Consider the following 12,293-nt stretch of genomic DNA (forward strand, 5'->3'; position numbering starts at 1 on the left):
ATCCGCTGGGCACGGTGATATACACCTTGAATGTCTCCAGGAGACACCATCCCCTGGGCACGGTGATTTACACCTTGAGTGTCTCCAGGAGACACCATCCCCTGGGCACGGTGATATACACCTTGAGTGTCTCCAGGAGACACCATCCCCTGGGCACGGTGATATACACCTTGAGTGTCTCCAGGAGACACCATCCCCTGGGCACGGTGATATACACCTTGAGTGTCTCCAGGAGACACCATCCCCTAGACACGGTGATATACACCTTGAGTGTCTCCAGGAGACACCATCCCCTGGGCACGGTGATATACACCTTGAGTGTCTCCAGGAGACACCATCCCCTGGGCACGGTGATATACACCTTGAGTGTCTCCAGGAGACACCATCCCCTGGGCACGGTGATATACACCTTGAGTGTCTCCAGGGGACACCATCCCCTGGGCACGGTGATATACACCTTGAGTGTCTCCAGGAGACACCATCCCCTGGGCACGGTGATATACACCTTGAGTGTCTCCAGGAGACACCATCCCCTGGGCACGGTGATATACACCTTGAGTGTCTCCAGGAGACACCATCCCCTGGGCACGGTGATATACACCTTGAGTGTCTCCAGGAGACACCATCCCCTGGGCACGGTGATATAAACCTTGAGTGTCTCCAGGAGACACCATCCCCTGGGCACGGTGATATACACCTTGAGTGTCTCCAGGAGACACCATCCCCTAGGCACGGTGATATACACCTTGAGTGTCTCCAGGAGACACCATCCCCTAGGCACGGTGATATACACCTTGAGTGTCTCCAGGAGACACCATCCCCTGGGCACGGTGATATACACCTTGAGTGTCTCCAGGGGACACCATCCCCTGGGCACGGTGATATACACCTTGAGTGTCTCCAGGAGACACCATCCCCTGGGCACGGTGATTTACACCTTGAGTGTCTCCAGGAGACACCATCCCCTGGGCACGGTGATATACACCTTGAGGGTCTCCAGGAGACACCATCCCCTGGGCACGGTGATATACACCTTGAGTGTCTCCTGGAGACACCATCCCCTAGGCACGGTGATATACACCTTGAGGGTCTCCAGGAGACACCATCCCCTGGGCACGGTGATATACACCTTGAGTGTCTCCAGGGGACACCATCCCCTGGGCACGGTGATATACACCTTGTGTGTCTCCAGGGGACACCATCCCCTGGGCACGGTGATATACACCTTGAGTGTCTCCAGGAGACACCATCCCCTGGGCACGGTGATATACACCTTGAGTGTCTCCAGGAGACACCATCCCCTGGGCACGGTGATATACACCTTGAGTGTCTCCAGGAGACACCATCCCCTAGGCACGGTGATATACACCTTGAGTGTCTCCAGGGGACACCATCCCCTAGGCACGGTGATATACACCTTGAGTGTCTCCAGGAGACACCATCCCCTGGGCACGGTGATATACACCTTGAGTGTCTCCTGGAGACACCATCCCCTAGGCACGGTGATATACACCTTGAGTGTCTCCTGGAGACACCATCCCCTAGGCACGGTGATATACACCTTGAGTGTCTCCAGGGGACACCATCCCCTGGGCACGGTGATTTACACCTCGAGTGTCTCCAGGAGACACCATCCCTTGGGCACGGTGATATACACCTTGAGTGTCTCCAGGAGACACCATCCCCTGGGCACGGTGATATACACCTTGAGTGTCTCCAGTAGACACCATCCCCTGGGCACGGTGATATACACCTTGAGTGTCTCCAGGAGACACCATCCCCTGGGCACGGTGATATACACCTTGAGTGTCTCCTGGAGACACCATCCCCTGGGCACGGTGATATACACCTTGAGTGTTTCCAGGAGACACCATCCCCTGGGCACGGTGATATACACCTTGAGTGTCTCCTAGAGACACCATCCCCTGGGCACGGTGATATACACCTTGAGTGTCTCCTGGAGACACCATCCCCTGGGCACGGTGATATACACCTTGAGTGTTTCCAGGAGACACCATCCCCTGGGCACGGTGATATACACCTTGAGTGTCTCCTAGAGACACCATCCCCTGGGCACGGTGATATACACCTTGAGTGTTATAAGCTTTACTGTTATTATACATTGTGAGTTTTATTTTTTACCTTGTGAAAGAGGCCTAATTAAAAATGGTTAATGCACCAGAGAGCGCTCCTCCTCTCTTTTGTGTTTCTGTTTTTCTACCAGTATTAATACTTTGGTTCCAGAGTATTTTGGAGCAGCACCTGGTGGAAACCTCGTGTCGTTGTGGCATTTCACTTAATCGAGCGCAGTGGAACTGTGTGTGTGGGTCCTTGGTGAGTACAGGGTTTTAAAAGGGGTACATGCCAATAAAATGTTGAGAAACACCGCACTAGACAATGTTGAACATTTTGAACACAGGCACCAAAATAGAATAAAAACATCTAAAAACAGTTTAAAAAGGGGGAAGTAGTGGACTTACCTCCCTCAAGGAAATACAGACAGGGATACATTATTTTATATCAAAAATAACATTTATTAAAAAAGCTCCACTCTGCAATGCATTTCACGGGCACAGTCCCGCTTCATCAGGCAATAATCGGAGAAACTCCAGAAAGTCTGTAGCGTGGCCGAGCGCCTCCTCCTTGAGGGAGGTAAGTCTACCGCTTCCCCCTTTTTGAACTGTTTTTAGACTTTTTTTTCTCTATTTTGGCGCCTCTGTTCAAAATTTTCAATCACAATTGCATGTGTGTATGAGCATTTAGGGGGAGACTAGTTGTATGAATTTTATAATATCAATGATGAGATGCCTTTAATCTTCAGCCTGGAACCCACTAGCGGTATATTACTAAGTCATGACTAAGCAGTTGTGATTTGAAGGGCTCTTGCTAGTGTAATGCTATGGGTGTGATCCCACTGGAGCGATGTGATTTTATAACGATCCCCCATAGCATGGCATTAGCAAGAGCTTTTTCAAATCACTAGCACTTAGAAAAGGCTGCTAGTGGGTTTGAGTTCTTCCTCTGCATTTATCTGTGTTTTTCCTTGAAGGGGAGCCTTGTGGAGAGAATATAGTGACATCACCGGAGTGTATACATTGGACCAGGGCCATTCAAGAGTGGATGGATGAGGCAAAATTCCTAGACTTTGGCAAAGGAATTATAGGAGATGCTGCAGTGGGACATTATTGCCAGGTACGCTCTGAATAGGACATGAATTTGTCACATAAATTTTTTTTTTAAAAAATGCAGTGTTGACCCACTGCAATGCAGAAATACACATTACAGTTCTTCAAGGAATACGAGCAAGGATGGGCGGTGACATTCTGATATCCTGAGTATCAGGCTGCTACATACAGTGCTGCCCATAATTATTCATACTCCGGGAAAATTTTGACTTAAAGTTACTTTTATTCAACCAGCAAGTAATTTTTTGACGGGAAAGGACATAGGTGTCTCCCAAAAGATAATAAGATGATGTACAAGAGGCATTATTGTGTGGAAAAAAACACATTTCTGAGCTTTTATTTACATTTGAGCAAAAAGTGTCCAGTCCAACATTATTCATACCCTTCTCAATAATCAATAGAAAAGCCTCCATTGGTTATTACAGCAATCAAACGCTTCCTATAATTGCAGGCCAGCTTTTTGCATCTCTCTACAGGTATTTTTGCCCATTCATCTTTAGCAATGAGCTCCAAATCTTTCAGGTTGGAGGGTCTTCTTGCCATCACCCTGATCTTTATCTCCCTCCACGGATTCTCAATTGGATTCAAGTCAGGACTCTGGCTGGGCCACTCCAAAACGTTAATGATGTTGTCTGCTAACCATTTCTTCACCACTTTTGCTGTGTGTTTTGGGTCATTGACATGCTGAAATGTCCACTGGTGCCCAAGGCCAAGTTTATCTGCAGACTGCCTAATGTTGTCTTTAAAAATTTAATGCATTGCTCTTTTTCATGGTGCTGTTTACTGTGATTAGGTTCCCTGGTCCACTGGCTGAAAAACACCCCCAAAGCATCAGGTTCCTACCACCATGTTTGACGGTGGGGATGGTGTTCTTTGGGTTAAAGGTTTCTCCTTTTTTACGCCAAATAAAGGAAACATCATTGTGACCAAACAATTCAATTTTTATTTAATCTGACCATAACACAGAAGATCAGAAGTCTTCTTCATTGTCCAAATGAGCATTTGCAAACAGGGCTGCTCGGATACCCCTTTTCAAAATCCGAATTGATCGGGATACACAGATGTCCAGGTCCGAATTGGATATCCGAATCCGAACTTTGTGGTATCCGAGTAAACTCGGATATCCGAACCCAATATCCTGGATATCCGGCCGGATTCGGATCTCTCTCTCTCTCTCTCTCTCTCTTTCTTTTTTGCCATTGAAGGTGATTTTGGCTTCTGCTCGGATATCTGGACTAACTATCCGCCCGGATTTCGGATTTGAGATGGGAAATCCAAGTTTGCTCAGTTAGGGCCTGTTTCCACTACACGCAGATTTTGCATGCAGAAAACTGACTCCAATGAATGCCTATGGGCCTGTTTCCACTGAATGTGATTTTTCTGATGCAGATTTCCCATAGGCATTCATTGGAGTCAGTTTTCTGCATGCAGAATCTGCGTGTAGTGGAAACAGGCCCATAGTCTATTCGGATTTTAAAAAATATCCGAATTGATATTCAAAGTTCGGATAGTGGAAAAAGTTCGTATTATCTGGGTAGTTCGGATATCCGAAATCTTGCTGAACACCACTGTTTGCAAAGGCCAAGCAATTTTAAAACATTTAGAAATGGCTGTGTAGCCCTTTCCTGACTTGTGAGCAGCCACAATGCACAGCCGAAGGTCCTCACTGAGCTCCTTTGTCTGTCTTAGCCATGACTGTCCACAAACCAACTGCAGAGAGCTGCTATTTTTCACCTGTTGAGTTGATTAAAACAGCTGTTCCAAATTAATCACGGTAATTATGATGTTTTAGAACAGCTTGGAATGATATAGAACTTCGGATTTTTTCACAGACTGTGACAGTTTGTGAAGGGTATGAATAATTTTGGACTGCACACTTTTTGCTCAAATGGAAATAAAAGCTAAGAAATGTTTTTTTCCCCCCACAATAATGCCTCTTGTACATTGTCCTATTATCTTTTGGGAGACACTTATGTCATTTTGCGTCAAAAAAATTAGGCAGCAATGTGACAAATAAAGTCAGCTCCTTGGCTCTGGCTACTCCCCCTGGCCACCTCCTATTCAGCTCTGGAAGCCGGGGACATGCGTGGCCCCCAGAGTCGTCCGTAGCAGCAGGGAAGCAGAGTGGAAGGCTTCTGCCGGCACCCGCTCAGCAGGAATGAACGGCACTATTCCCGGCCACTACGAACTACTTTAGGGGACACGTGTGTCCACAGCTGCCAGAGCTAAATAGGAGGTGGTCAGGGAGAGGAGCCAGAACCAAGGAGCCGGGTTCATTTGTCATTGGCTGCAGTGAGACGGCCGCTTCTAGACTTCGGGTTCTGGCCGTAACATATACACCAATTGGCCCAAAAATGAGAGACACCCCTTATTTGAAAGTAACCCAGCCCCACGATGATGTAGAGTGATGTAACAACTCAGAGTTGCTTATATAAGGAACGCTCAGCTTCAGACAACGGAGTTATCAGGGAAGTTAATTCCAGAGTTCTCCCGAAGACAGGCTGTTCTTGCACTGTGCATGCCTTAGCGCACTCTCGTGTGTACTCGCACATGCGCTGTATGAAGCCACCTCTCTTCGGGAGTACACGGGGTCCCGAAGCCTTCATAAGCCTCCCGTGGGAGCAGATTTAAATGGGGGCGACAGCGCTGGAGTGAGGGGACCGTGAGAGGAACGGGAAGGCTCTATAGGACCCAGGGGAGCAGGAAAAAAATGGCACAGAGAAAAAATGGCGCACTGAGCCGCTGCTAGTGTTTAGCATTTTAATGTTAAAACGATATTTAATGTTTTAACATTAAAACGCAAAATAGCGTTTTGAACACTTTAGTGGCGGCTCCTCCACTTGTTATTAAAGTATATAAATAAAAATAATAAATATTAATAATGTGTATATATGTATATATATATATATATATATATATATATATATATATATATATATATATATATATATATATATATATATACACTAGCTGGTCGCCCGGCGTTGCCCGGGTATGTAATTGGCTAGTGTTAGCTCTGTCCACTTTTTCTAATCCAAACACAAAAGTTTGCTTTCTTAAAACAGAAAGAATATGCAATAATTCAGGTTGGAGTGAGCTTGAGATGTCTCCCAGAACACCACTGCTGAATATATGCAAATTAACCATTGTACTCTTAGAAGCTAAACACACCTCCAGAACCGCTGGAATGCAATGATGTGCCAGCTTGTTAGTTTGTACAGAGCCATAATAATCCAACATGCATACAGACTGTTTCGGATTGTTTGATCCTCCTCAGTGCATGGCATGGATTAATTTGGCTCTATGCAGTAGGGCTTGTAACACTGAGAGGTACAGACTAACTAGCAAGCTCATGGTGACCCAGAACTCATTGGAGTTTGTAAGGGACTACAATGGTCCTAAAAGCCCCCTTACTAAGATGTTAAGAAAAACAAACGTTTGCTTTCTTAAAACAGAAAGAATTTGCGATAATTCAGGTTGGAGTGAGCTTGAGATGTCTCCCAGGGCATCACTGCTGAATATATGCAAATGAACCATTGTACCCTTAGAAGCTAAACACACCTCCAGAACCGCTGGAACCATTGTAGTCCCTTACACACTCCAATGAGTTCTGGGTCACCATGAGCTTGCTGGTTAGTCTAATCCTAACACACAATTACTCAATGATGACCTAGTTTGTGAGCTTTGCGGTCTTTGGCATCAATAATTGGTATTGAAATGAAATAAATCTAATTGGCTGTGGCTCCACTCCTTTGAAAATCAATAGGTGAATTTTAATTAGCTTTTGTAGGCTCCACCCACTTTTCTGAATATTAATCCCAGTCACCCAGTGACCAACTGTGCAAAGTTTAAGAACCCTGCCATTGACAGACAGTGTAAGAATGGCTGCAGTTTACATTCTGGCAGTTAACTTTGTATTTTTCTCCACCCACTGATGTCCTAATGTTTCCTGGGTATGTATTTGGCTGCTGTTGGCTGTGGCCACATTTTCTAACCCTAACACACAATTGTCAATAGTCAATGACCAAGTTTGTGAGATTTGTGGTCTTTGGCATGAATAATTTTCATTGAAATGAAACACATCTGATTTGCTGTTTGTGGCCCCACCCCTTTTCTAAATATTTAACCCCAGTCACCCAATGATCAACTGTACCAGATTTGAGGCTTGTGCCATAACAGTGCAAAAATGGCCGCAATTAAATATATGCCTTGAAAATCAATAGGTGAATTGTGATTGGTTTTTGTAGGCTCCACCCACTTTTCTGAATATTAATCCCAGTCACCCAGTGACCAACTGTGCAAAGTTTTAGAACCCTACAATTAATAGTGTAAGAATGGCTGCAGTTTACATTTTCATAATGGAGCAGCGTTTCCCCAAACAATTCGCATAATGGTGCAGCGTTTCCCCGGACGATTCACATAATGGCGCAGCGTTTCCCCGGACAATTCACATAATGGCGCAGCGTTTCCCCGGACAATTCACATAATAGTGCAGCGTTTCCCCACACAATTCACATAATGGCGCAGCGTTTCCCCGGACAATTCACATAATGGCGCAGCGTTTCCCCAGACAATTCACATAATGGCGCAGCGTTTCCCCGGACAATTCACATAATGGTGCAGCGTTTCCCCAGACAATTCACATAATGGCGCAGCGTTTCCCCAAACAATTCGCATAATGGCGCAGCGTTTCCCCAGACAATTCACATAATGGCGCAGCGTTTCCCCAAACAATTCACATAATGGAGCAGCGTTTCCCCAAACAATTCGCATAATGGCGCAGCGTTTTCCCAGACAATTCACATAATGGCGCAGCGTTTCCTCGGACAATTCGCATAATGGCGCAGCGTTTCCCCAAACAATTCGCATAATGGCGCAGCGTTTCCCCAGACAATTCGCATAATGGCGCAGCGTTTCCCCAAACAATTCGCATAATGGCGCAGTGTTTCCCCAAACAATTCACATAATGGAGCAGCGTTTCCCCAAACAATTCGCATAATGGCGCAGCGTTTCCCCAGACAATTCGCATAATGGCGCAGCGTTTCCCCAAACAATTCGCATAATGGCGCAGCGTTTCCCCAAACAATTCACATAATGGAGCAGCGTTTCCCCAAACAATTCGCATAATGGCGCAGCGTTTCCCCAGACAATTCGCATAATGGCGCAGCGTTTCCCCAGACAATTCGCATAATGGCGCAGCGTTTCCCCAGACAATTCACATAGTGGAGCAGCATTTCCCCAGACAATTCACATAATGGCGCAGCGTTTCCCCAAACAATTCACATAATGGAGCAGCGTTTCCCCAAACAATTCGCATAATGGCGCAGCGTTTCCCCAGACAATTCACATAATGGCGCAGCGTTTCCCCAAACAATTCGCATAATGGCGCAGCGTTTCCCCAGACAATTCACATAATGGTGCAGCGTTTCCTCGGACAATTCACATAATGGTGCAGCGTTTCCCCGGACAATTCACATAATGGCGCAGCGTTTCCCCAAACAATTCACATAATGGTGCAGCGTTTCCCCGGACAATTCACATAATGGCGCAGCGTTTCCCCAGACAATTCACATATTGGTGCAGCGTTTCCCCAGATAATTCACATAATGGTGCAGCGTTTCCCCGGACAATTCACATAATGGTGCAGCTTTTCCCCGGACAATTCACATAATGGTGCAGCTTTTCCCCAAACAATTCACATAATGGTGCAGCGTTTCCCCGGACAATTCACATAATGGTGCAGCTTTTCCCCGGACAATTCACATAATGGTGCAGCGTTTCCCCGGACAATTCACATAATGGTGCAGCGTTTCCCCGGACAATTCACATAATGGTGCAGCGTTTCCCCGGACAATTCACATAATGGCGCAGCGTTTCCTCGGACAATTCACATAATGGTGCAGCGTTTCCTCGGACAATTCACATAATGGTGCAGCGTTTCCCCAAACAATTCACATAATGGTGCAGCTTTTCCCCGGACAATTCACATAATGGCGCAGCGTTTCCCCGGACAATTCACATAATGGTGCAGCATTTCCCCAAACAATTCACATAATGGTGCAGCGTTTCCCCAGACAATTCACATAATGGCGCAGCGTTTCCCCAGACAATTCACATAATGGCGCAGCGTTTCCCCAGACAATTCACATAATGGTGCAGCATTTCCCCAAACAATTCACATAATGGAGCAGCGTTTCCCCAAACAATTCGCATAATGGCGCAGCGTTTTCCCAGACAATTCACATAATGGCGCAGCGTTTCCTCGGACAATTCGCATAATGGCGCAGCGTTTCCCCAAACAATTCGCATAATGGCGCAGCGTTTCCCCAGACAATTCGCATAATGGCGCAGCGTTTCCCCAAACAATTCGCATAATGGCGCAGTGTTTCCCCAAACAATTCACATAATGGAGCAGCGTTTCCCCAAACAATTCGCATAATGGCGCAGCGTTTCCCCAGACAATTCGCATAATGGCGCAGCGTTTCCCCAAACAATTCGCATAATGGCGCAGCGTTTCCCCAAACAATTCACATAATGGAGCAGCGTTTCCCCAAACAATTCGCATAATGGCGCAGCGTTTCCCCAGACAATTCGCATAATGGCGCAGCGTTTCCCCAGACAATTCGCATAATGGCGCAGCGTTTCCCCAGACAATTCACATAGTGGAGCAGCATTTCCCCAGACAATTCACATAATGGCGCAGCGTTTCCCCAAACAATTCACATAATGGAGCAGCGTTTCCCCAAACAATTCGCATAATGGCGCAGCGTTTCCCCAGACAATTCACATAATGGCGCAGCGTTTCCCCAAACAATTCGCATAATGGCGCAGCGTTTCCCCAGACAATTCACATAATGGTGCAGCGTTTCCTCGGACAATTCACATAATGGTGCAGCGTTTCCCCGGACAATTCACATAATGGCGCAGCGTTTCCCCAAACAATTCACATAATGGTGCAGCGTTTCCCCGGACAATTCACATAATGGCGCAGCGTTTCCCCAGACAATTCACATATTGGTGCAGCGTTTCCCCAGATAATTCACATAATGGTGCAGCGTTTCCCCGGACAATTCACATAATGGTGCAGCTTTTCCCCGGACAATTCACATAATGGTGCAGCTTTTCCCCAAACAATTCACATAATGGTGCAGCGTTTCCCCGGACAATTCACATAATGGTGCAGCTTTTCCCCGGACAATTCACATAATGGTGCAGCGTTTCCCCGGACAATTCACATAATGGTGCAGCGTTTCCCCGGACAATTCACATAATGGTGCAGCGTTTCCCCGGACAATTCACATAATGGCGCAGCGTTTCCTCGGACAATTCACATAATGGTGCAGCGTTTCCTCGGACAATTCACATAATGGTGCAGCGTTTCCCCAAACAATTCACATAATGGTGCAGCTTTTCCCCGGACAATTCACATAATGGCGCAGCGTTTCCCCGGACAATTCACATAATGGTGCAGCATTTCCCCAAACAATTCACATAATGGTGCAGCGTTTCCCCAGACAATTCACATAATGGCGCAGCGTTTCCCCAGACAATTCACATAATGGCGCAGCGTTTCCCCAGACAATTCACATAATGGTGCAGCGTTTCCCCGGACAATTCACATAATGGTGCAGCGTTTCCCCAGACAATTCACATAATGGCGCAGCGTTTCCCCAGACAATTCACATATTGGTGCAGCGTTTCCCCAGATAATTCACATAATGGTGCAGCGTTTCCCCGGACAATTCACATAATGGTGCAGCTTTTCCCCGGACAATTCACATAATGGTGCAGCTTTTCCCCAAACAATTCACATAATGGTGCAGCGTTTCCCCGGACAATTCACATAATGGTGCAGCTTTTCCCCGGACAATTCACATAATGGTGCAGCGTTTCCCCGGACAATTCACATAATGGTGCAGCGTTTCCCCGGACAATTCACATAATGGTGCAGCGTTTCCCCGGACAATTCACATAATGGCGCAGCGTTTCCTCGGACAATTCACATAATGGTGCAGCGTTTCCTCGGACAATTCACATAATGGTGCAGCGTTTCCCCAAACAATTCACATAATGGTGCAGCTTTTCCCCGGACAATTCACATAATGGTGCAGCGTTTCCCCGGACAATTCACATAATGGCGCAGCGTTTCCCCGGACAATTCACATAATGGTGCAGCATTTCCCCAAACAATTCACATAATGGTGCAGCTTTTCCCCGGACAATTCACATAATGGCGCAGCGTTTCCCCGGACAATTCACATAATGGCGCAGCGTTTCCCCAGACAATTCACATAATGGCGCAGCGTTTCCCCGGACAATTCACATAATGGCGCAGCGTTTCCCCGGACAATTCACATAATGGCGCAGCGTTTCCCCAGACAATTCACATAATGGCGCAGCGTTTCCCCGGACAATTCACATAATGGCGCAGCGTTTCCCCGGACAATTCACATAATGGCGCAGCGTTTCCCCGGACAATTCACATAACGGTGCAGCGTTTCCTCGGACAATTCACATAATGGTGCAGCGTTTCCCCGGACAATTCACATAATGGTGCAGCGTTTCCCCGGACAATTCACATAATGGCGCAGCGTTTCCCCGGACAATTCACATAATGGTGCAGCGTTTCCCCGGACAATTCACATAATGGTGCAGTGTTTCCCCAGTCAATTCACATAATGGTGCAGCGTTTCCCCGGACAATTCACATAATGGCGCAGCGTTTCCCCGGACAATTCACATAATGGTGCAGCTTTTCCCCAGACAATTCACATAATGGTGCAGCGTTTCCCCGGACAATTCACATAATGGCGCAGCGTTTCCCCGGACAATTCACATAATGGTGCAGCGTTTCCCCGGACAATTCACATAATGGCGCAGCGTTTCCCCGGACAATTCACATAATGGTGCAGCTTTTCCCCGGACAATTCACATAATGGTGCAGCGTTTCCCCAAACAATTCACATAATGGTGCAGCGTTTCCTCGGACAATTCACATAATGGTGCAGCGTTTCCTCGGACAATTCACATAATGGTGCAGCGTTTCCTCAGACAATTCACATAATGGCGCAGCGTTTCCCCGGACAATTCACATAATGGTGCAGCGTTT

General features: G+C 46.8%; 1 protein-coding gene across 1 annotated transcript in view; it reads left to right on the plus strand.

Annotated features, from left to right (window-relative positions):
• The window catches only part of LOC137570340 (cysteine-rich secretory protein 1-like), an 82,790-nt gene that overhangs the window by 32,171 nt on the left and 38,326 nt on the right, over positions 1–12,293 (plus strand). Inside the window, exon 6 of the mRNA XM_068278988.1 lies at positions 3,050–3,192. Coding sequence (XP_068135089.1) covers positions 3,050–3,192 — 143 coding nt within the window. The remainder of the gene's footprint in view (positions 1–3,049; positions 3,193–12,293) is intronic.

Source organism: Hyperolius riggenbachi, chromosome 4 (genome assembly GCF_040937935.1).
Source record: "Hyperolius riggenbachi isolate aHypRig1 chromosome 4, aHypRig1.pri, whole genome shotgun sequence".
Lineage (NCBI taxonomy): Eukaryota > Metazoa > Chordata > Amphibia > Anura > Hyperoliidae > Hyperolius > Hyperolius riggenbachi.